Source organism: Pseudopodoces humilis, chromosome 2, assembly GCF_049639895.1.
Source record: "Pseudopodoces humilis isolate 2021_Gansu_Grassland_sample_001 chromosome 2, ASM4963989v1, whole genome shotgun sequence".
Lineage (NCBI taxonomy): Eukaryota > Metazoa > Chordata > Aves > Passeriformes > Paridae > Pseudopodoces > Pseudopodoces humilis.
The window spans coordinates 48,479,311-48,504,263 of NC_142201.1; the positions used below are offsets into that span (position 1 = coordinate 48,479,311).

General features: G+C 41.9%; 2 protein-coding genes across 4 annotated transcripts; one reads left to right on the top strand and one right to left on the bottom strand.

The window, feature by feature from the left end:
• The first annotated feature begins 366 nt into the window (after positions 1-366).
• LOC102100398 (glutamine amidotransferase-like class 1 domain-containing protein 3, mitochondrial) lies at positions 367-5,835 on the top strand. The gene is made up of 4 exons (XM_005516424.3): positions 367-569; positions 2,441-2,612; positions 4,449-4,653; positions 5,542-5,835. Exons 1-4 carry the CDS (start codon positions 462-464, stop codon positions 5,732-5,734), a joined length of 678 nt encoding a protein of 225 aa, XP_005516481.1. The 5' UTR covers positions 367-461; the 3' UTR covers positions 5,735-5,835.
• Positions 5,836-6,001: 166 nt separating this feature from the next.
• Positions 6,002-20,362, bottom strand: ACOD1 (aconitate decarboxylase 1). Of its 3 annotated transcripts, XM_088052267.1 has the most exons (6): positions 20,231-20,362; positions 19,189-19,322; positions 12,229-12,390; positions 11,083-11,172; positions 8,889-9,094; positions 6,002-8,322 (listed from the first exon to the last, which is right to left on the bottom strand). In XM_088052267.1, exons 2-6 carry the CDS (start codon positions 19,312-19,314, stop codon positions 7,368-7,370), a joined length of 1,539 nt encoding a protein of 512 aa, XP_087908393.1. In that variant the 5' UTR covers positions 19,315-19,322; positions 20,231-20,362; the 3' UTR covers positions 6,002-7,367. The 3 variants fall into 3 exon arrangements, with proteins under 3 accessions (XP_087908393.1, XP_005516849.1, XP_087908394.1); XM_005516792.3 differs by lacking the exons at positions 19,189-19,322; positions 20,231-20,362 and adding an exon at positions 13,800-13,899 and having other exon boundaries at positions 6,003-8,322; XM_088052268.1 differs by lacking the exons at positions 19,189-19,322; positions 20,231-20,362 and adding an exon at positions 13,800-13,897 and having other exon boundaries at positions 6,003-8,322; positions 12,229-12,386.
• Between the last annotated feature and the right edge of the window lie 4,591 nt (positions 20,363-24,953).

Genomic DNA, 24,953 nt, shown 5'->3' on the forward strand with positions numbered 1-24,953 from the left:
AATGCAATTTGCAAGCCGGTTTTCGTTACACGATTATAGCCCTATGCGTAAAAAAAAAAAAAACAAACAAAAAAAAAACCCAAAACAAAACAAAACCTCCCAAAAACTCAACCACCTCATAGGCATCCCCGAAGCTCTGCGAGGCCCGGCAACTTTGGGACTAGCGACAGGAACGCGCGCGTTCTGCGGCACCTGCCCGTCACAGCCCCACTGCGGGCCGCAGGCCAGGCCGCACGCGTGGCTGAAAATACGTTTGAGCCCGTTTTATTTAAAACTACAGGCACCGGTCCTTTGCTTTTCCACGTTTCCTCATGTATTTCCCGCCCCGCCCGCCGGCCCGGTGGCGGAAGATGGAGACGGCGGCGCAGGCGCGGCAGGAGGAGCCAGGAGCGGGGACGACGCTGCCAGGCCCGGGCCCGGCGGCGGGCGCAGCTCCTTCCCGGGCCTGAGGGGCGGCTGCCATGGGCAAGCGGGTGGCGCTGGTGCTCGCCGGCTGCGGCGTCTTCGATGGCAGCGAGATTCACGAGGCGTCGGCGGCGCTGGTGCACCTGAGCCGCGGCGGCGCGGAGGTAGCGGGGGGCGGCGGAGTGTGGGGGTGTGCATATGTATATCTGTGTGTCTGTCTGTGTGTGTGTGCGCGGCCCGGCGGCCGAGAGTCTCACTCTGTGTGGGCCCTGAGCTCCTCCCGGTTTGCGGTGCTCCCTGCGCCGCCACTGCGCCCTGCAGGGCCTGCTCAGCCATAATCTCTCTCTTCGGGTTGCCCTCTCCCCTGTTTTCTTCATCCCCTCCCAAAGACCTGCCTGGCCCTCTGGCAGGGCTTGAGGTCGCACAGGCAGCTGGATGCAAGACTGAAAAGACTCAATTAATACAACTCAATTAGTATACTAAAAGTCATGCCGACAGGTCAAAGAGACCCCTGCCCAGGTGAAGACCATTCCCCTGAGCATGTGTAGAAGTTAACTGGAGTTGCAAAACTTGTATGGAAATGACCACCTAATCATAATAGAGGGGCTGCACTTGGAGAATTACTCTGAATTTCTGTGTATAGACAATGGCACAAAAAGTCCAGTGGGCGTGCTTGATTGGTGGAATACCACCAAACACCCAGGCTTGCACGACACTGAAATAAATACTCAATGTCTCTCTCGAGTATGTAATTATTTGTTTGTCACACATAAGGTAATGAATCCAATTTTGTGGGCAGCAGTGCCAGGCTCTTCTTAGTGGTGCCCAGTGACAGGATGAGGAGCAGGGGCCATAAACTAAACCACAAGGAGTTTCAGTTCATCATGAGGAAGACGTTCTTTACATACATGGGAACAGGCTGCCCAGGGAGGTCATGAAGTCTCCATCTCTGGAGATAGCCAAAACCCACCTAGATGCATTCTTGTGTAGCCTTGTTTGGGTAACCCTGCCTGGTCAGGGAGGTTGGACTGGATGATCTCCAGAAGTCCCTTCCAGCTCTAACAAATCTGTGATATTGTGAACCCAGGAGCAAGGAGAAGGTGGAGACCTGTCCCTTTTCCTCTGGCCGTGGGGAGCTGAGGATGGGTTAAAGTTCTTCCTTCCAATTTGTTTTGCAGCCCTCTCCGGGGTTCACGTGCTTGTTTTCTGCTCACTGTTTCTGGGCTGTCTTTTGTAAGCTGGAACTTTTAGTTCTCTGGTTAGAGAAGCCTTGGACCAGGATGTAGTGGTGTGCTTTGGTCCCATCTGTGGCTTCAGATGGCAGAAGGTGGTCACTGTCTGTGTGTAGCCAGACCCAGGTGTCTGATGGTAACAACAGCACCCTCATCTATAGCACAAAATTGTCATCTCTAAGAAGTTTGCAAAGGAAGCTTCAAAACAGACCCAGGAAAACAGCCCCTGTGGTACACCTGTCACAGGTCTTTATATTCTGATGCAGTGTTCTCCTTTTGGGTCTAACCAAAATTGATTCTTCTGTGTTTTGTTTTTCCTTTCTGCTGCTGGCATTTTAGGACAGCTGGTAACTCTAATGTTTGCTCTAGAAATGCTTGTAAAACTTCAGTCTTCAACTTTTTTTATGTCAAACTTCTTTAGCACTTTCATCCCTTAACAGTTAAAAGCAACCTTTCTTCAAAGTCAGCTGTATGTCCAGTTGGGCTGCTGGTATAAATTACAGTGTCCTATTTGTCCTTGAGCTTATCTGCCTTGGCAAAATCAGTAAGCTTAATGCTGGCATAAGAATACTCTCCTGTCAAAATGCTGCAGGAATAGGATGGGAAGAATGGCTATGTTTACCCATCCTAATATATCATATGTCGCTTTAGATATTTAATGTGCTAGATGCATCCTGTGGAATTTGCTTAACTTAGATAAGAGGCTTCAGGCTCAAAATGTGTTTTCATTAAATTATCTTTATTGTGACAAATATGTATGGCTTTTGTTTACATTCACAAAATTGCTTCATCTCTCTTCCTAGGTGAAAATATTTGCCCCCAATATTGAGCAAAGGGATGTAGTCAATCACCTAAAAGGAAGTCCAGCCGAAGAGAAGAGAAATGTGTTAGTTGAAAGTGCCAGGTTGGCAAGGGGAAACATTCAGGATTTGGCTGAACTGAAAGCTAGTGAATTTGATGCTGTCATTTTCCCTGGTAGGTATCACAAAATCATAGAATATTCTGTTTTGGAAAGCCCACAAGGATCATCAAGTCCAACTCTTGAGTGAATGGCCCACAGAGGGGTTGAGCCCACAACCTTGGTGTTATTAGCACCATGCTCTGACCAGCTGAGCTCATCTTTAAAAAAAAAAATTGTGATTTTTTTTAACTCAATGTATTATTGATTCATAGTTCACTAAGTTAAAATGCCGGAGTGGTCTTTTGGTATTAAATTATGCATCCCACCATTCCTTCTTACTAAAGTTTGTGAAAACTTGACTACTTACATGTGGACAAGAACCATGACTAGAGTACAGAAATTAGGTCAGAACTCAGTTACATGGCAATGCCTTAGTTTCAGGGCCTCTGAAAATGCTGGCAGAACAGCAGGTTGCCAAATAGATTATGTTCCATGACAGATGGGAGTACACTCTGTTTTAATTATGTATCCATTCATCTGCTGATCAGGTTGTACTAAAGGTGTTTATGGATAATTTTTTATTTAGAGACCACAGATTTGCATTCCAGATGGAGGTAATTGTAAGCACTTCCAGAAATGAAGAAGCTGGAGCATCATGAGGAAATCATGACTTGCTGAAGATCTCTTTCCAAAATATTCATCGTACTCTTAAATACTGCCTTCATGATTGGGCTTAAGTGTTAATTTTGAAGTTTTCACACTGTTGTAAGGCCAGCAGAGGGAGTGTGTGTATAACACAGAGAAACAAATCTGCCTGCACTGTAAGTTCGTGGTTGATGTCAGGGCTGATCTGGAGGGAGTACAGGCTCACAGATGTTTTCCACGTTAATTTCATGCTGTTATAACCCAGGCTCAGGGGGGTTGCTGTAATAACTCTTAGAGGGAAATAAACCCTATTAAGTCTGAAAATTAAAATCTTGCCTCAGAGATTTCTGATAACACTTGAAAGTCAGCAAACCAGGAAAGGAAAAAATATTAAAAATGCAAAGCTTCTTGATATTGTCTGTTGAAGTACTTGTGGAAATTTCCTTATGCTTATTGGAGGAAAGTTGATGCTGTGCACATTCCATATGGAATAACCTTACTTTGATTATTCTGATGGTTATAAAACCAGCAGACAAAGGAGCTGTAAAATACAATTTGCTTATACAATTAAATAAAGATTAAATGCACCTAAAGGATTGTTAAAACTAATTTATAGAAAGACAAATCAGCACTATTTTTAATAGGAGATTACCATTTACATTTTTTTTTGGTCTCAGAATACCATGTTGTAATGTCTATTTTATGTAAAATCCCTTGTGTTTTTTATTCTGTTAATCTTTTTTTTTTTTAAGTTGAAAAGTAGTTCTAGGAAAGAAGAAAAGCTCTTCTATAATTGCTTAAGCATCAAAGTAAAACTCAAGAGTTCATTACTATAGAGGGTCAAATCACTGTTTGCATTACTCCCATGAATTCCATACTACTGCTTTTGACTAGTACTGGCCTTCTGATCCCTCTTCCTTACTGAGGAGTGCACAACAGATGGTGCAGCTGTTCTAGTGACTAGCAAAGGAATGTGAGGTTTCCTGTTTGTCTATTTGTTGCTTTTTGAAACAAGGTTAAGCTTTCTGGCCTGTATATAACCTACATGGTATAAAAAAGTGAACAGTTAAACTTTTAGCATTGTATACCCATCATTTACAGGTTACAGTGACATTGTAAGGCTTTCAGTACAGTTACTCAGCTGTCCCATGAATACCAAGATTATGTTGTAAAAAAGAGCTTCTGTTTGGTATCATATTCAATAGCTTTTAGCAGTGCCTTGTATTTGAGGTTTTATATTTTTGTGGTTTTTCTTTTTTTGCTAGGTGGTTTTGGTGTAGCAAAGAATCTGTGCTCCTGGGCTGTAGATGGCAAGAACTGTACTGTCAATGAGCATGTGAACTCCACACTCCAAGCCTTCCACAGTGCTAAGAAGCCCATTGGTTTGTGCTGTATATCACCAGTTCTGGCAGCCAAAGTCTTTCCTGGTTGTGAGGTTACAGTCGGTCAAGATAAAAATGTAGATGGAAGGTAAGAAGGAAATGGATGGAGATGATTTACATGGGAATTAAGATTTGGAAATGGACAGGCTGCTGTGCAAAAGTCTCTTTGTTACCAGTAAACCTGGGGGAACTTAGTTACTTTTAAGGAAGATTAGCTACAGTTTTCACTAGAATAATAGTAGTAGGCACAGAGCTCTCAGGGCAGACAGAGTGAATCCATGAAGTCAGATGACTTGTGGTGCTACAACCAGGTGTACACTGACCTGTGATATCATAGAATTGTTTAGTTTGGAAAAGTCCTCTAGGATGGTCGAGTCCAATGGTTAACTCAGGTATTTTTATTAAAGTTTTTCTGGTGGTAGCGGTTTGGGGGCACTTTAGGGGAGGGACATGAGAACAGGGCCTGGCAAAAACTGCTTCAAGAACTGTCAACTCCCAATAAAACGTCTGAATTAAATTTAGCAGCAGCTGTAGTGAGGGATTCTGTTCAGAACAGATTGCATCTGTTCCTTATCAGAAGGGGAAAAAAACCAAAATCTCTACAGATCCCAGAGGAACACTTTACATGGAGGTGTTGGAAAAGGTTGCAAGTTCAGTTGGCTTCTCAAGCTTTTAAGGATCAGTTTTGGCTGTACTTGGTATCATCTTCCAAACTTATGGAAAGATGGTTGAAAACTATTGTACCTTTTGACATACTGTGGCTTCACATTTCAGACTGTGTTTTCAAAAATATTAGATCACATGATGTTTCCATAGGGGATAGGAAAATCTGATAGTAACAGCCCCTTTAGCTCCCATGTCATCATCAGCTAAAGAGTCACGTAGATATTACTGTAGTTCTCTCAGTCAAGTTATGTGTGCAGAGTTTAATGGCTGTGTCATTGCTTTATGTTAATTAAAATCTTTTTATTTACAGATTTCCTGATGCTGAAACGGCATCTGCTATAGCAGAGCTTGGATGTAAGCACATTTGCAAAAATGTAAATGAATCCCATGTGGATAAAGCCAATAAAATAGTTACTACCTGTGCTTTCATGTGCAAAGCTCCTCTGCATGAAATCTTTGATGGAATTGGAACAATGGTGCAAGAAGTCCTGAAGCTTGCCTGACTAGAAGTGTACAGACTTCTCCAAGGAAATCAGTGTAGTGAAGCATAAACATGTACCTTCCTTTGATTGAATTAATAAAATAATGCAACTGCTAAACTTCACAGTTCCTGGTTTGTTTGGTGTGGTGGCGTGTTTTTTTATGTTTAATACATCAGATGGTTACTGCTGAATTTAACCTATTTATTCCTCTTTTAAAATAGAAACCATATGTTGAAGGTGATGGGAGGGTCCTTTTTTATTTTATTTTTTTTTAAATGACTCCAAATGTATTCAGTCTTAAAAAGGCCGAATGGGCAATGGGGTTTATCACATCATTAATGTTTATCAGTAATTCACGTTTTCTGTTTCCAGCTGCAATTACAGGTGAAGTAGCTGTAAATGAGTCTGTTTACCTTCAGTATAGGTGAGTAATTCAATTCTGATTTCTAATCAGAAGGGAAAAACAAAATAATATGTTTATTTGGATTCTTTTTTCCCCTTGCAAGTCTTTAAGCAAGTATTACTAATGGACTCCCAAAATTTTTGCAGAGCCCCTAGGTAAACCAACTTTATAAACCAAGGTCTGGCACAAATGAATGCATTGCATGTGGAAAATACACAAATTTTCTGCTAATAAATGAAGTAATTTCAGATTTATTTAGCAAAATGAATTAGGTTTATTTTGGGATTTTTTTTTTTTTGCATACATTGTTTAGAGCCCTGAGGAAGATAATTTTATATGTTTGCTTTGATCTTATAAATGTGAGCAAAGGGTTGGCAGCTTCTCTTAGAAGCACAATCTGGCAAGGCTTTGTACTCCTGGAGGAACAAAAAATACCCAGAATTCTTTATCAAGGTTCATTGTGGACACTGAGTTGTCTCACATAAGAAGTGCTCTGTCACTCCTGCCCAGGGTGGTGTAGCCCACACTCTGCTGGGCCTGAAGTAACCTAAAGTGACATCACCTGCTCAGTGTCTCATGTGACTGGGGCAGGAGTGAAACAGGAACAGACCTGTACCACAGAGGAGCCAACAGGTGGAACTGGGAAATAATGCCTTTATGATGAGGAGTGTGGACTGTCCCTCATGCTGCCTCAGTGCAAGAGCAATGGCTACAGTGACACCTGACACCCTGCAGATTATCCACTGCTACCCCTCCCTACGTGTCCTGTGTTTATTTTAGCACAAATGTCAATGCTCAGACCTAACAGGTGCCCTCTTCAAGGAGGTTGTAGAGATAAATCGCCATAAACAAATATATAAAGGCTTATGTTCTCTGTATTCTAACTGTGATGCTTTTCATGGATACAGCACTTCCATACTCTTCCAGAATTTGTTTCCTGTATGGAGTTATTTAGGAGAAGCAGAACACAGATTTTTGGCAGACGAGCAGGGAGATTTTTGTGCTGTACACAAGCAGTGAGTGCTCGGCCTCTAGAGGTACAAAGAGCTGGAGTCGGCTGTGCCAGCAGAGGATCTGTTAAGCCTGGCTAAGCTGGGCACATAATCACCAAATTACTTACTTAGTCAAAACCCACAATATTTGACTTGTGTTACAAGAGTCTTATTTAAAAGTGCTTGAGTCAGTAAATAAGAGTTTGTCCCGAATTTTGCATTGGCTTTGTGAAGAGCGTGTAGCTGTTGGCTGGAACATTCAAAGGAAGCACAGCTTCTCTGGAAGTGCTCTAGGTGACTGTCCTGATAGAAATGTACTTAACACAGAACAGTCCTCTACTTTTTCCAGGTTGTACACCGTCTCTATGATGCCTTCAATGGCTTCTGTGGGCAGGATGCTGAGTGCATTGGATTGAAACTTTTTCTCCAAGTCTTCCTTGCTCAGAGGTTTCCTCCAGTGCCCGTAGAAAGTGGTGCAGCGGTCGCTGATAGCGTTGCCATCCCGAAGCATGACACTCACTTCACAGTAAAGGCTGTCAAAGCTGGGGGTGTTGTCAGGAGGGTGCTCCAGCTGTGTTTTGCAGAGGAGCTCCCGCAAGGCTGGCCGGTGAACATTCTCACTGGTGAAAGACTGGACTGACATGCTGCCGTCCAGCAAAGCAGAGCATGCAACAAACTGGAAGGAGTGTCGTGCTTCATGCTCTGAGGCTGGGCTGGGTCTGTTCACGTATTTGACCTCAGGGACTTTGAGAATGACTTTCTCAATTTTATCAAGGGGGAGCAAGTTCTCACTGCTCTCCACAAGCTTCCTCCTAACAGAAGATGCTGCATCAGCCACCCAGTGTGTTGCAAGATGAGCAGGAAAGTGTTTGATGGCCACATCTTGCTGTTCCAAGAGCCAGGGGTAGGACTGCAAGGTTGGCAGAGTCTGTGGGTTGTAATCTGTAAAAAAGGCACCCATCCCTGACTCCATGTCCAAAATCTGTTTATTTCCTTGAAGGCCCTGTAAAGCTAAGCAAGCTGCTTCCAATCCGTGCTTGGCAGCATTCCCAATATGAAGGGGCTTTATTTGCGTTGCTGCATTAGCCAGTGGGGCACCTGCATAGGAGGCAGCAATAGCCAAAGCATTTTTACATTCCAGCTGGTCAAGAGCTAACAGTTTAGCACAAGCTGCTGCACTCCCCATTATACCAACCACAGCCGGTGGGTGAAACCTGAGAAAACAAAAGTATCTTCGTTACCAAATTTAAAAAATTCACCCAGATTTCACTGTCTGCAAAAGCTTTTCATTCATTGCCATGGAAAATGGATTGGATCACAAAGAAACATACACTCAGCATTCACATGTGGGCCTAACTGACAGTTGTCACTTTTCCCCAGGAAAAAGTAAAACTGGAATACTACGGCTCGCAGTAGGCCCTTCCCAGAAAGCAACTGGCACATTAGTGCAGCTCATAGTTCAAAGCAAATTTAGTCAAATATAAAGTTATATTTATTATTTGTTAAATTTGTATAATGTTATAAATCTATAAAAATCCAAAATAGATTATTGCCTCATTGTGAATTGGTCATTGCTTTCAAAAAGAAATCTATTTCCTAAAGACTTACGAGTCAAGTGTATTTATGTGTAAGATGAACCTTCCCCAAATTTTCAAACAGCTTAGGAAATATGAATAACTGTGCCACCTGTATTTTAACTGACATTTAAATATATATATTAACAGTAATTACAGAACACCTCTACTCCACTCCACTTTCTACTTTAAACATTTCTATGTACCTTTTTGGAATATTCCTGGCTTCTCTGGAGAAGTGCAGCAACCTGCCTTGCACTTCGATTCCCACATTGAAAGCTAAGAGCAGATCAAGACCCGAGATTTTTTTCTTCTGAGGAAGGGCCTCTGAGAGTGAAATCAGTGCGGGGAGCACAGCCCCGGATGGGTGTGTGGCTGGGTGCCAGGTGTCATCAAAGTCCATTGAGTGCACCTAATAGAAGGAGAAACATTGATATGTTAGAAATAAACTCTGACTTGCAAGGTTGCCTCAGTCAAATGAAACTACTGTAACTGGTGTAAAAAAGTACCAAAGAACTAGATCTTCCTTAGAAAGCAAAAATTTTGAAAGTCTTTTACTCCCAACATGGCAGTCTGACAAGTGGCAATGCAGCCTCAAAGGAGAATAATTCTAATTCAGCTTGTACCAGCCTGAAACCAGTCTGACAGTGATTCCTTTTTTTTTTTTCAATTGGCTTTTGCTGCTTTAATTAGACTGGTATAATTAAAGCAGCTGTTCTAGGTCCACCATGTGAACAGTGAATTTTCACTTTCCCCAAAACATAATGAAATATAAACACAATGAAATTACTTCCCCGGTGCCTCAACTGATGCTGCCATTAGGACTCGCACCATAAAACTGTAGCAGTTAAATACTGCTAAATGGAATTTTTATCATCAGAGCTACTTCTCTGGTGCAACCATCCACAGGAAGCAGCCACAAGCCTGCAAATGTATAGGAGGCTTTAGCCTGAATTTTCAGCACGCCAAAACAGGACCTGTCACACAAGGAACCAGACTCCCGGAGTTGCTGGGAGTAGGAGAAAGCTACAATCTTAATGTGGAACAAACTGCTTGGCTTAAGAGGGTATCCCAAATGATGCCTTCTCTTTCCCATGCCCAAAGCCCAGCTGCTCAGGAAGATTTTAGGTGTTCCCAGCATGGCATATGGCTGCTGATCTGGCAGCAGATGGTCCCCAACAATGCAGTCAGTGTCTACTATACACTGCTTATCAGACACATTCCTTCCTCTCACAAAGTTTTGAGAACCCCCAAAGACCTGAGAGCTTCAGAGACAGCATTTTTTTATTATAGTGTAGTAACACCTCAAAACCTGAACTTTCACATCTGTTCACCCATGTCTTAACATCAGAGTGAACTGGGAAGGTGGTCAGGCTCCCCAGCAGACAGGTTTTGCCCTGTAATACTGTGATTATGCATTTTTGAGGACTGTTTCTAAACAGATAGAAGAAAATGCAGTGTCTGCCTTGAAAAATTTTGATGCCATCTGGGAAGATGCCCTGCAGTGCAGGATAAGGAAAGTTGTGGTTAATACCCTGTAAGCTGGGTTTCTGGTGTCTTCAGTAAGTGCATAAGTTGACCTGTGACCAAGATGTAAACTGAAGTGCTCATATATATGCTAACAGACAGATCTGAATATCATAAGGGCTGCTAGGAGCTGAGCAGTACTAGATCTCATTTCCAAGGTAATTTTCTCTACATTGGAAATGAGCTGTTAAATTGGACCTCTGATATTGTTGTCACACTAATTTAAATAGGCTTGATATTACTATTTCCTTGGTTGGTCACCTTCCCTAGTTTTGCATAATTGCCAAATTTGTCTACCCCACCTCTTCTGCATCTTTCAATTTCTAATGGTTTCAGCCTCAATCTGAGTTTAGACAGACGTCTGGAGAGTCAGTTATTCCTTTAATGACAAAGTGTGTGTCCAAAATATATCACTGGCTTTTGGAAACTGCGTAACTGAAGATTAAATTGCCTTGTGATATTATATGTATCTATGTGTGCATCTGTGTTTTTCTGTAACTGCACTTTGCCAGTTGGCATGAAATTCAGATCCCAGTGAAATGAGCTAGAGCTAGAGCAGTTTTTAAGCAGCTACAGCAAGGTTGTAGCCTTGCTACAAGGTTACCAGGTTTTAAGCTGTAGAGTTCTGACATTTGACAACAGCCCCAGGTCCCACATTAAAGGTAAGGGATGCTGTTGAGTTGGATCATAGATACATTATACCTTAAGTTCAATCTCTCTGGAAGGAAGTTGAAGCACATTAGGAGAATAGTCTAGGGAAGTTTTGTAGCAGGCTTCAGAAAAAGATAAGATATTTGGGACATTCTGTTCTCTATAGAGCAAGAATGGCATCAATTTGTATGATTTCAGAGCAAATAAAAGAGCATCCCTTACAGCCACTCCATTCACAAAAGCTGCATACAAAGGAGGCAGTCGGAAATCCAAGTGGCCCCAGATGGTACTGGATAAATCTGAGCTGTAGATCTGAAACAAATTGACATACATTAATTCAAAGTCCTGAACCTAAGGATAAATGTGCATTGTATCTCTGATGTAAGCAAGAACAGACCATATCCTCTGGGGACCTAACTGCTAAGAGAAAAATATTGTTCTTTCAGAAAGTCTGAAAAGAAAGTCAGTTTCCTCTTGGCTTATGTCCCAAACAGAGCTTGGGGGCAGACCAATACCACCTGGTCTCTCAGTACCTTCACACAACCTCTGGCCACTGATGTCCCTTCTCCACCCACTGACAGAATCACAGAATCAGCTGAGTTGGAAAAAACCTCTGAGATCATCAAGTCCAACCTAAATGATGACAGGACTGTCATCATCTTGTTGAGGAAGATGTCTCATTAAAGGGTTTTGTTTCCTGTGTTTTGTACACGATAGATGGCCTCCTGGTGCTGCAAACTGAGTAAAAGGGCATAAACTACCCTGGTTTGGAAAGGGGAATTCTCTGTGGGAAGAGACTAATTGGAACACAGATCTCTGGAGCACAAGTTCACCCAGGCAGGTCTGAACAATAAAGCATTGATGCCCCTCATTTATGCACTTCTGTGTTGGGAAGGCTTCTTTTCAGGGTCAGTTGCTCTGCTTGTTTGAGGAGAGCAAGACTAGAGGACAAGCATGGCTAATGCACCTCAGACAACAATTATGTTTCATGGGCTGGAAGTAATCCACTGCTAACTCCCTATCTCTTTAACAGTTCCTTGATTTGAAAGGCTGGTGATAAGTGATGCTTACTTTGTTGATGTTTTTAATAAAATATCATAGGTGAAAGAAAGGAAGGGGTTCTTAATTGACTGTGTCTGTACATGGGGATCTTAGTATACAGACTGATAAACAGATTTTTGCCCATCCAGAGTGAAAAGTAACTTGAGCACTGAAGTTTCACTGTCTCCAGTGGGAAGAACACAATTTCTCTCTTTCCATCCATGACATGAATTTCACCATGGCAAAATTTCCTTTTCATAGCCTAAGTCTTTCCTTGCTTTCTTAAAGCTAAACCTTAGGGTGTGCTATGAATGCCAGACAGCTTACCTTGCTGTACTGTGCCACTTTGTGGCAGACCTCAGTGCTGGTACCCAGAAGCCCGACTCCAAGAGTATCCAGAATCATTCTCTTACTTCTCTGAATTACTTGATCTGTCAACTGATTTGCATTCAAACCATGAATCACCTTGGCAAAGTTTTCTGTAACTGTCTGGGAAGGGAAAAAATAAAGAAAAAGAAGAAGTAGATATTTCTCTATATTTAAAGTAAAAACTCAATTTTCTTTCCTTTTCTTTTTTTTTTTTCCTTTCCTCTTTTTTTTTTTTCTTTTTAGTTTTGGGCTACTGTCTAGAACACTGGCCATTTCTGCCCCTGCTTACATGAATTGCATCAGTGAAACCAAAGTTTGAATTCTTCCTCTTTTTATTCCCAGAAATGTCACTGTGTTATTGATATTTTATTTATGCTTTCATCATTATCCTTTTCTGTTCTGTATTTCTTCTGCTTTCTCCCTGAACCCTTGAGAGGATGCACTGCAGGTGCTATAACTATGCAAGATTATCATCTGTATCTCATCCCATCTCATCTCCATCTCTAATTACTATTCACACATACACACACACACACACCCCCCAAATAGAAGTAAAAACATCTGTCTTTCCTATGGCACCTACTTGTTGGTATTGAAATCATTAGGAGAGTAGCATTTCAAGCCAGTGCACCCACTACCACACAAGAAGGCGAGATTTAATCTCCCTTACTGTCACCCTCACTGTCCCAAATCTTGCTGAGCTTGGAGCTCAGTAGGAGGCAGGAGCTGGCAGCCCTACCTTGCACATATTGCTCATAGCTCTCAGCTCCCATTGAATTCATTCTCAGCTGGAGTCCCAGCTTTTCTCCAAGACAAGATCTTGCCTCTTTGAAAAGCAGTGGCTCCTTGTTCCTGGATTCTGCTGATCTGGGAATTATATATATTTATTTTCTTCTCCTATTGAGCAATGGCCCATTATGCAGATTCATCCTGCTTCTTGGCCGTGAGCTGCTGTTAATGTCTGTATTACAAAATAATCTAAAACTTCGCTTCCTGGACCATTTGAACTGTCCCACTGTAGAGGTACACATTATTTACAGCCAGTCTACACACACAGTTTTTTATACTGGCAGTAATGAATATTTATCTTCTCTCTCCTTGGAAATTATCTCCTTTCATTTACCCTCTTCCTTCCCCTTCCTTTACTCCCCTGCACATATCCACACAGAGTGGTGGTATTTCCTTTTGACCTTCATTTTGCTGAGGTAAACAAACCAAATTGTTCTGTTTTCTCCTTTAGAATACGGACTCACCCCTACTATGCTCATATATCTTCATTGCATTGTTCACACTGGATTCCTCTTTCTCTAGCAGTGGAGACCAGAGCTGTACCCATCATTACAAACAAGTTCTCACTCACATCTGTAGTGAAGCATTAAGATTGTCTCGAGGAGACAGTTACAAGTAGTTTAAAGCAGGTGAACCACACATCCCGTGGTGTGATGGGCTCCTACTGCAACATAAGGAGTGAGGATACAAAAGCTTAAATAGAGAGTCACATCTTACAGTGCAAAGAAAAAAGACAGTACCTTTGCCCACATCTTGCAGGGAGGGGTGATGCACGTCCCAGAAAGGTGCAGCAAATGAGTGGTGGCCAGTGAGCAGGGCAACTCACCCTCTCACTATTTATATGTGTCTGTCTGAGGTGGGGGAAGGAATATTAGGCCTTTCTATTTATGCATCTTGTCCTGCCCATTTCCTCTTTTGCCTGTAAATATTCATTTTGCTTCACTTTCGACTTTCCTCTGATGAATTGCACTATAAACCTCTGGGACACATGTGATAGAACTTAGCCAGTCATGTCTACATGTTGTGTAAATTAATGCATGTAATACTTCATTACCAGATAGAAACTGATTCATCCGGTAGTGTGGAGATCTGTGGAATCACAGTAATCCATGGATAGCTCTACTGACTGGGAATGTCCAACACTAGACTACAGGATGGAAAAGGCTGTCTTAGCTTAAACAACCTGTTGTTAATTTGTTTTGTTTTTTTCCTCTCTTACTATATGTCTCCTCTCCAACACATACAATTCAGACTTGGGAAATGTGTGCCATAAGAATTTCAGATGATAAATGGGATTAAGGCTGTTCTTGGCACTTAGCAGTGTTTTAACAGCATGAATCACTGTGTGTTAGCAATAGATAGTGAGTGAGAAATCCCTGCTTATCCCATCAGGAAGTGAGCAGACCCCACAGGAGCATGACTAGGGGCTACTGAATAATTCTGAAGTAAATAAGTAAAGATGCCTGAAGTATGGGAATCACCTGGGTTAGGGAACAAAGTATCAAATCTCAGAATTGCAGCCTTGCACTTCCATGATAAATTCTGCCTAAAACAGTCTAGGAGCCTCAGCCCTTTACTGAGAATAGCTACAAATAATTTTGTAAAGCCTTATCTGACTCCTGAGTGCTTCCAGATAGATAACAGCACAGGTCTAGAGGTGAAGCTAAACATTGATTTGAGTGGTTCTGACCACTACTGAAAGGTCCTATTTCAGGCTGTGTCCTCCCCTTCTCCTGTCCCTGGATATATGGTTCTCCTCCACCCTGGGCCAGCCCTGATGCTGAGCAGACCCATTTCTGGGCTGGTCCAGCCTGTGTCCAGAGCTAGCTCTGTAATTCTCAGCAGTCAGTCATAATTGAGTTTCATTCCCTCAGAAATGCAAAATTAAATCTTGCAGCAGAAGCAGAGGGAGAGAGGAGTAGGGCTAGCAGTATTCTGTGAAATTTTGGGAGGGCATGAACAGACAACCAGAGAGAAGAGGGCATCAACTGCTTCCCAGCAAGCTCTAAGCAAAACATTTGCCTATTTTGCCATTGCTTTTAGCCAGTTCTGCTTTTGGATATCACCTGCTGGTGCATAACTTGATGCTGAAAATTGCACTGGGTAACAAAGCATAAATAACATCATTTAACGATAAATAACATTATCATTAAATGATTGAAGCAGTGATGAGTCAGTTTATGGATACAGCTAAAGAACCTGAGGCCTAGGATGCCTAAAACCCAGCCCTACAAACAAATATATAATTTTGTACAGGCTAATCTGCATCATGTGGTGGTTCCATTTAAGCCCTTGTCCTGTCTTTCTTTGAACTATGAGCAGCTGTTCAGTGTGGCTGCTAAACCTATTCCCACACATTTCTCTATGAGTATGCCACAGTTTCCTCACCCGTGCAGGTATAACTTGCACCTACATAAAACATCCCAGCAGATGTCCTTGGTCCTGGGTGTGTTTTGCCAAATCCTGACCCCACAGGGACAGAGAACCAGAATGTGCATCTGTGCTTCTTCCTTGCTCCCTATATTTCCACACTGAGGAAAACCTGAGGTAGCCTGAAGAGTTACCTTTGGTGCTGATAAAATCCAACTGACATAATGGGATTGCTCAGGTTGACAAGGCTGGCAGTGGTTAGAAGGGTTAATAGAAGTTAATGCCATTGGGTTGAAACAAGGAAAGTTTTTGTTAACTTTCACTTTTGTTCTTTTAGCTCATTCTTCTCTCAGAAAATTGGAAAAAAATATTTAAATTTCAGAACCATACAATCACAGATTCGCTGCAGCTGGAAGGGACCCCCAGAGACCATTTTGTCCAACCCCTAACAAGGCCACCCAGAGCAGGCTGTGTCCAGTTGGGTTCAGAATATCTCTGGGAACAGAGGCTCCACAGCCCCCCTGCACAACCACAAAATATGACATATTAAATAAAAGATATTCAAGCCCTAAAGCCCATCCTGTTTTTCCATTACCTTTGGGATATAATTTACAACCTCATTCTGCTTCTCATTTCTTTCTCCTCAAGTGAGATAGAGATCCCACTGCCTTCATCCCATGATGAGACACCCAAGTGAATTTGGATGGGAGCAGGAAGAGTTGTGGTGTGTCTTGCAATGAGATGTGCAGTCACATGCTGCTAGCTGATCTAGGATATGTGGTCACTTCCTTCTATGATCTTGATTGCAGCATGGACTGTCCCATGCATTGCAATAACAACATTAGTAATATTTATGGACTGAGCTGAGACATTACAAGAAAGTGACTTTTTGTTGAAAAGAGAATGAAGTGAAACTACATTTGCTTGGGAAACCAATTTCCAAACTGCAGCCTGCAGACCCTCTGGCTCAGGTGTAGACTGTGAGGGAAAAGAAAGCAATATGATTATCACTGCAGGGGGAAGAGGTGTCTATACAAAGTCCTGTGCCTCCACAGCAGAATTCCTAGGGGTCTAAACAGAAGAAGGTTGAAAATCAGTGACTGTGAGTTTGGTACAGCCTGTCCACCCTGACAAAGGGAATCTGCTGCTTTCCTCTTCTTTGACACAATACTCATGGTTCAGCAATTTGAGCAGACAATTTGTTAACTAGCAAGCGTGGTGGAAAGACAAAATGTGTTCATCCAAATGCCATTTGCAGCATTGCATGCAGCTACAATAATGAGCTATGTTGATTACAGAACAAGGCTTTAGAAAACCAGTGCCCCACAGAGTCTATTTTCTCCTGCTGACATCACATTTTTAAGCTGATGTTTTCCCTTTTGCCTCTAGTTATTTTAAGCTAAACTCTGCCCACACCTGCAAGCTGTATGTCTGCAACTGAAAGCAATTTTGGCCCTAGCCTTATGCTCCTTTTGTTCTAATGAAATATTAAAAAGTATAACAAAATACAGAGTCCAGGCTTCCTTTTCTCCAAGCCAGCTTTTAAGAAGTAACTTTGTCTGTGGCCTCAGCTTAGATAAGAAAACAGGAGACAGGTGCCAGCGTGTTGTGTTTACAGAGACTCTGCTGTTGCTGACAGTCTGAAAACAACTTAAAAGTTCAGAACTTACTCCTTTTCCCTCTACTGGAATTTTAATTACAGTGAAAAGATGAGAATCTTAGCGAATTGTCTGGAATAGATGGCTTGATTTAAAATGTGTTAGCGGCCCTACAGCCATAGCCCTTGGGATGCTGTAATATTGTACCCACTGTCGTTATAGTCTCTGTGCCTCTTTCCTCAAGCCTACATTCCTGTATTTACTTCAACAATGGGTACTGAGTCAGACGGCAATAACACACAGCAAAGCAATAGGCAATGATTTCACCACAAAATGTGTCATCCTGGGAATTTCTAGCCTGCAGTAGTTCTCTTATTCATTTACTTTCACAACTAGTGGCAGTGGCAGTGAAATCTCCAGAGAAGTTATCACCCTTGTTTGTTTTTTTTTCAAAGTTCCCACAGCAAATCTTGGAAGTTCCCAGCCATATTCTGGTAAAGGTTGCTATGAGTCAATGTGCTGGTCAGTGCACTACATTACACTGCCCTTCTTGCCTTCCTAAATTAGCAGTGCTATTCCTGAAGGCAAGACCTCAAGGTTCATTTTAACTTACAATGTAGATGCTGGTTTGGTTAAATGAGCTGTAAGATAGAGGCACCAGACTTACCAGGGACATTCCCTTAGGATCACATTCAAGACAGCATCATTTATGGAGTAGTGTGAAGAGGCCTGGTCTATAACAATATGAGAAGACACCACAGTTCCATGAAATTCCTGTTGATCCAATGTGCATTTTAGCTCTCACCAATGCTACAATCCTTACCTGTTTTACTGGTGCCAGCACTCAGTTTTACCCTGTCTTCTGCAGCACACTCAGGCTCTGCTGCAGCACTGTGGATCACATGCAGTCCTCTGGTGGAAGGATTAGGGAATAAGTCTGGGGGTGCTTGGAGGGGGGGTCTTTGATGATTTATGACACCTTCTAAGATAGGATGTGCCTCATGTAGCTGAGCCAGTTATGCCCCATCAGAAGGGATGAATACCTTCAGGCCTACGTGTGAATGTGACCTTCCCCAAGGTGGGGGGTTTTATACCTAAGTGTAAAGGAGTGTAAGGGAGGACAATTGACATGATAAAAAGCACCATCCCCCCTCTGCAGGGCCTGCTCCTTATCAACTTTCTATCTTATCTGGCTCAAGCCCCAGAATCTCTGGTGGTGGGTGTTCTCCCCCTCTGTGGGTGTTCTCCCCCACTGTCTAATTTGGATCAGAGGTTTTGCCACCACATGCCACAAAACTCATCTCCTCCCCTGGGTGGGTGCAATCCCTGCCTCAGCAAAGCACAGTGCTGCCCCTGCAAATGGCCAAATGTTCGAGCCATTAACCATTAATGTCTCTCCCAAAGATCTCCAAGTATGAATAGCAGCAGTGGGTGTACGAGATCACAGGTTTTGTGTACCTGCAGTTCCCATAACTACTTGTTTTTGGTTTTGGCGGTCTGTAGCACACATTGCTCTCTTAATCAAAGAACAGCCCATGATTCTTTCTATATTATGTGTCCAAAATGCAGCCAGGTGTCATTACACGGCTTGTGCTATTTGGGGAGACAATAAAACTTGACTAGCATAAATTCAAAGTTTGATGAGCGGAAACCAAACTAGTGAGAGCACATATGAGGGATGTGGCAATTTTAATTAAATTACCAGCAGAATTGTGGTGGTGCAAACAAGGCATGACCCACTGTGCTGGGGCTGTGCATCATGCACAGAAAGGTACCGAGCAAATTGATGCTCCTGATCACTTCAGAGCAAGGCCAAATGTGGTGGTGGTCCAGTGGGGAGATATGGTGTCAAGATCTGGTATACAATAAGTTTAATCATTAATTAAGGGATAAAAGAGCCTCTCTGAAGGTTCTTATATGTTCTATACTAGTTCTCAGGGATTTGGAATCCCTAAGAAATTATCCAAGACTCATTAAAAACTTTTGTATGCACTGAACAGGCTAAAATAATATAGAATAATTAATAAATAGTATATAAATAAAATTCTATAAAATAAAATATACATCAAAACCAGAATGAAAAATAAAGCAGCATTCTTTAAACAGAAACAGGCTTTGGGAAAAAAAAAATCACCTAATTTTGTGGGAGTCCATCATTTACCTGGCAGCAGCTGCAGAAGGCTTGAGACAGATACTGGCAGATGCTGTGTGAGTTATCAGAATTGTTCCTCCAACTTTCAGAGCAGATGCTTTCTCTCTTGCTCTCAACTTTGCCCCTCCCAAACATGGCCCCTCCTGGAAGGATTTAAAAAATGAGTCATTTTACAAAAGCTACAGAGTACTTGTTGCTAATGGAGTGCCCATTCTTCAAGCTTGTGCCATGAGTTAATTTCCACCCATCCCTCCCAGCTGCTGGACAGAAACATCTGTTCAGACACCATGCTTTCACTGAGATTCTCGAGGCAGCCTGGGTATCCCATCAGTGACAAGTATGTTCCTGCTCTTTTGGGGCACTCCAACAATTGCAAAAAAAGCTTTTTCCTCATCTGTGGTTGTACCCAGCTAGATCATGCATTTTCCACCCTTATACAGTTCTAAAAGTGCCAAGAAATATTGCAAAACAGCCTGAAATTACACTTTAAATGCAGCAGCCTCTGATTTATGGTGCAATTATAAAACATGTCATGGTAGTTATTAGATCTGAGATTGAGTATCACATATTTCAGACTGTAAAACATACTGAGGAATTTCTAGCTGTGATTGTGTATTCACCTCTAAAGAGGAAATGGGCTTAATTACACCAACATTTATAAAAGGGAGAAATAACAGCAAAAATGGGAGAAAAGTTAAATTTGAACACAAGAGCTGTGAATACATGAAACATTTATATTATTACACTTGTAATTGAGCATCTAAGCAGAAGCTAATGATTTGATTTAAATTGGTCCTTTTTACATAAGTAGCATTTGAAGAATTTTGGCTTTTAGAATTTATAATGACACTATTTTTCCCCTGTGATTACTCATCTTCAGCATAGTAGATTCAACCAGATGCAGGAAGAATTAAAAATCAAGGAAAATAACTACTTTCACAAAATGATAGGAATGATCAACCATGTTGATGCTTCAGTATTGGCAGGATTTAAAACCATTCACCTAAAAATGAAACCTACTGTTACATATAGAGGACAGTATTTTATTTACCTTTTCCCTCTCTTCAGTAGGGAAGATGTCCCTCCTTGTGTGGCCTTGAATTATTGCAGGAGCCTTAGGGTTAGGAAGATAAGGCAATGTTTGAGCCTTGAATTTATTTATTTAAGAAGGTCATACTCAGCAAGAAGAGATGGTGGTAGTGGGTAGTGGTATCACCAGCTCACACAGCTTATCCTTCTGATTTTGGTAACTTATTTGCATGGCACAATGTCATCATTATGACTTTGGGGTTTATATAATATGGAAATAAAGCAGTCTTATTTCTCCTTTCCACAGTCAGAAGATTTCTCTATTTCTGCAATCTGGCTATTTTCATAATTTATCAAATTGTGAGGTTTTTGAGGTCTGTTTTGACGTTTATGTTTCCTTTGAGCATTTATTTTCCTTTTTTTTTTTTACTTGACGGGTCACTGTATTTTATTAAACTCAAGGAGAGGGCACTGGGGGAGAGTCAAAAAAGAGAGGAGGCACGTTATTTTTCCCCCATATAATTAAATGAGTCTCAAATGAAAGAGCAGTGAAATGTTATTGCTGATCCTAGGCTGTCAGCACAGTTGCGGTGGGATGTAAGTCACCAATGCAATGCTGTTTCACTGCAAAAGAAAAACAGGAAGCTGCCTTTGGCAACAACTTGTAGGAGATAGTTTGGTGCCTGTGTTGCCTGTGAAAGAAAAAGTAAACAGAGTGGTTTTCAGCCTGATCCACCCATTGCTGCCTTGTGCTTCTGTGTTCAGCTGCTGCTGCCAAAGGAAGGACTCCTAAGGAGGAAGGGAATGGCTTATGCAGAGCAGTAGATTTTCACCACAGCTTCCTGCTGTCTCACCCCACTACTCTTGGCAATGGGACTTTCCCCCACCTGCCCAGCCCAGCCCAGTTCTGCACTGCCCCTTTTCTTCCTGTGTTAGCAAGGCCCAGGCATATTTCCCTGTGCTTGTCTACTCTGTGCAGATTTGGGAAGCCTCTCCAGTCAAAAAATCAATTAGTGAAGATGGATGGTGACAGTGAAGGAGGAGAGAAAAGATGTGACTGTGTGGGAATAAAACATGACATGTCTCACAAGGACACTGGAAAAACACATTTTTGTGGGGCAGGGAAAGAAGCGGAAGAAAGGTAAGGAAGGGGAGGAAAGGCAAGGGAGGGGAGGAAAGATACCCCAAGCCCTTAAATATTCCCATCCACTAAGGTCCCCTGATTCCTCATAGGTCTTCTCTTCCCAGGGCCCAGAAACATTCCTGTGTTCCAACAGAGTCAGATGCGTGGTGAGCTTGCTTACTGAGTCCAGGTAAACAATACTGGTAGGTCTCTGGCCACCCTCAGCATGCTGTGCTGTTTATTGCCCCTTTCCCCTTTTTCCCCTTTCCCCTTTCCCCTTTCCCCTTTCCTTTCCTTTCCTTTCCTTTCCTTTCCTTTCCTTTCCGCACCTTTCCGCACCTTTCCGCACCTTTCCGCACCTTTCCCCTTTCCCCTTTCCTTTCCTTTCCTTTCCTTTCCTTTCCCTTTCCTTTCCTTTCCTTTCCTTTCCTTTCCTTTCCTTTCCTTTCCTTTCCTTTCCTTTCCTTTCCTTTCCTTTCCTTTCCTTTCCTTTCCTTTCCTTTCCTTTCCTTTCCTTTCCTTTCCTTTCCTTTCCTTTCCTTTCCTTTCCTTTCCTTTCCTTTCCTTTCCTTTCCTTTCCTTTCCTTTCCTTTCCTTTCCTTTCCTTTCCTTTCCTTTCCTTTCCTTTCCTTTCCTTTCCTTTCCTTTCCTTTCCTTTCCTTTCCTTTCCTTTCCTTTCCTTTCCTTTCCTTTCCTTTCCTTTCCTTTCCTTTCCTTTCCGCACCTTTCCGCACCTTTCCTTTCCTTTCCTCACCTTTCCTCACCTTTCCTCACCTTTCCTCTCCTTTCCTTTCCGCACCTTTCCGCACCTTTCCGCACCTTTCCGCACCTTTCCGCACCTTTCCGCACCTTTCCTTTCCTTTCCTCACCTTTCCTCACCTTTCCTCTCCTTTCCTTTCCGCACCTTTCCGCACCTTTCCGCACCTTTCCTTTCCGCACCTTTCCTTTCCGCACCTTTCCTTTCCGCACCTTTCCTTTCCGCACCTTTCCTTTCCGCACCTTTCCGCACCTTTCTTCCTCCACGTTACTACACCACAAAGAAGCCTGGAGTGGAGAGAGCTTGCAAAGGTCCCACATGACCTCTGAGCCTGAAGGGCAGCAGAATTCTGTTTTTCCTCCACTCTGAGAACCACTCGAGGGCCTTCACAGGAGGGACAGGAAAGCCTGGCAATCCTTGTCTTCAGGCATTTTAGAATGTTTCTGAACACTCTGGCTCATTTCAGACCAGATCTGATTACAAATGATGGAGCAACACACAGGTTACCAGAGCCTGTGGTGGGATACAAGTCAGTGATGGAGCCATCATTGGTGCACCCTTTTTTACAGTGTGGGTTTCATCCACAGCACACTCTTCCACAAACTCCAACCTCATAGTTATTAACAATTGATGAGATTCATAAGGCTGCATATATTTGGGATTTTTACTGTTTTAACTTTACTGTTGCCGTGTCCTCAGGCTTCTCATTTTTCCAATGATAATAGTGAGAAACTATTATAGTAAAAACTTAAATTCTCAGTTGACTACATGGCTTCAGGTGGTGATGGCTTTAAAAGAAAAAAAATGCGACAAGATTCTAGATCATGTGTTGAGAGAAATATATGAATGTGAATCTGAAGTTAATCTATAGCAGGAAATATAAATTATTTATAAAAATCTAAATTTATAAATATCTAAAAGAATACAGAAAATCTTAACATCTTATTCCTTTAGAGTGCCACAAAATTATACTTGCATGAAGCCATTAACCCCAAGAGTTCTGATTACATGAAAGACTGAGAATCTGTCATGTGCCTACTCTCAATGTAGGTCAGTGTACAGACAGAGCGAAACAGAAGGGAACTTGAGGGAAGATATCAACCCCACCTAGAGAAACTCTTGTTTGAGGTTCTTCTGCAATTTAGATGATGTCTTAAGTTAAAATTGGAAATGACAAGATGGCCACATGAGCAGTGACCACATAGGGAAAGGTGCACATTGGAATGACTGCACTGAATTTAAGGAACTGAAATTTCTTAAACTGCAAAAGCTCAGAACAGGGTGTCACACTTGTGTTTATCCATCCATCTCGTAGGAACAATTAATACACAGGCAGGCTAAGTCATGGTCACAGCACACATAAATTAGGCAGGGAAAACTGGGAAGAAGAGCATATTAGGAACAACTGATCTCTTTTACTCTTCTGATGGCCTGCTCACTCATAACTGAATCATACATTTTAAATATTCTTTGGACAGAGAAATACATTAAATATACCATTTATGAAAAAGATACAGATAAATGGAAAGGATTCAGAGGAGCCTAGGGACAATAACAGCCTTAGAAAGCATGGTTTGTGAAAGAGGTGTGAGGAGGTTTATTTAGCCTAGAAAAGGGAAGCTATTCCATTTCACATCACAGCTAAGCCAGTCCAACTACTGGCACTTGTCTGATGCCCCCCCTAGGGCTTAATCCAGTAAACTAAATCACCAGGGAAAATATTTTATTATTTATTTGAATGTTTCTCTAATTTATCCTCTGAACTGGTTCATCACAATCACATGAGGGCTGGCTGAATGGGGAATAATGTAGGGTGGTTCATTTTGCAGCATCTGACCTTCAGATTGGCATAGCTTTAATGTGGAATGTATTTCTGTACATAGTACAGAAATACAATTGTATATTTTAGAAGTGAGAGTGTTAAGCTACTTTGGTCTATCTGCTGAGAAATTAAAAAAGAAAAGGAATCTGTTAAATAGTTATCAGATTCTTGACTGGTGTGATAAAACCCCTTTATAACAGGAAGGGTATTAAAATATTCTATGTAAGAATATTGTGGAATTTCCTTCACTGGAATAATTACCAATGTATTGGTAATGATTAGTTCATGAACCATGATTTAATTCATGAACCCTATCTGCCAGGATTAGTTCAAGGCTCCTTATCTTGCCTTGGTGCAGATGGGGATTTTGAGAATGATCTCTTGAGATTCATTCTATACCTCCTTTTTTCTGACTTTGGGATTTGCCAAGTTCACCCATCCTGTCTGAGTTAGCTCTAACTGAACTCAATAGCACTTGGAAAAATGGCTTTAACAAGAACAGTGCCAGGTTCTAATATTGCTGTTTGACTTATATTTTGTTGAGGAAAAGAGAAGTATCTGTGAATATGCTGTTTATGGACACATTACCAAACACACTGCTCATGATCTGCTTTGCATTGTGGAAAACTTCCTAAGCTGGCATAGCTGGTCTCTAAATACACCATGAAAATAAGAACAAGCCACACATCAGAGGTGATTTCCAGGTTAAAGGTTTGTCCTGCAAATGGGGTTGCAGCACTTGCAAATACCTGCTGAAGCATGACGGAAATCCAGTTGCAAATAGGGGAAGTAGGGTCACCGAAAGGGAATTGTGTATGCTGAGACATACAATTTCTTTAATATATCAGAAGAAAAGTATAGAAAATGGTAAAGTTTTGTTGAAATATAACTGGTGTTCACATTTAAAACACAATAGTGCAGAAATGGGAAATTGGAAATCAAATGAGGAAGAGAGGTGCTGTATCAGGGACTTTTTTTTTTCCAATTTGGAAAACTTTTCCAGAAATGACAGGCTGCAGGATCAATACACACAGATTTGGAAA

Bases quoted from the DNA above. Each gene is read 5' to 3' on its own strand.
- ACOD1 (XM_088052267.1), bottom strand. From the start codon at position 19,314: ATGTTTGGGAGGGGCAAAGTTGAGAGCAAGAGAGAAAGCATCTGCTCT. The intron at 11,173-12,228 runs GTAAGCTGTCTG...AATTTGTTTCAG, and splicing joins AAGTGGCACAGTACAGCAAG to ATCTACAGCTCAGATTTATC. The intron at 8,323-8,888 runs GTACATAGAAAT...TTGTTTTCTCAG, and splicing joins GCCAGGAATATTCCAAAAAG to GTTTCACCCACCGGCTGTGG.
- LOC102100398 (XM_005516424.3), top strand. From the start codon at position 462: ATGGGCAAGCGGGTGGCGCTGGTGCTCGCCGGCTGCGGCGTCTTCGAT. The intron at 570-2,440 runs GTAGCGGGGGGC...CTCTCTTCCTAG, and splicing joins TGAGCCGCGGCGGCGCGGAG to GTGAAAATATTTGCCCCCAA. The intron at 2,613-4,448 runs GTAGGTATCACA...TTTTTTTGCTAG, and splicing joins TGATGCTGTCATTTTCCCTG to GTGGTTTTGGTGTAGCAAAG.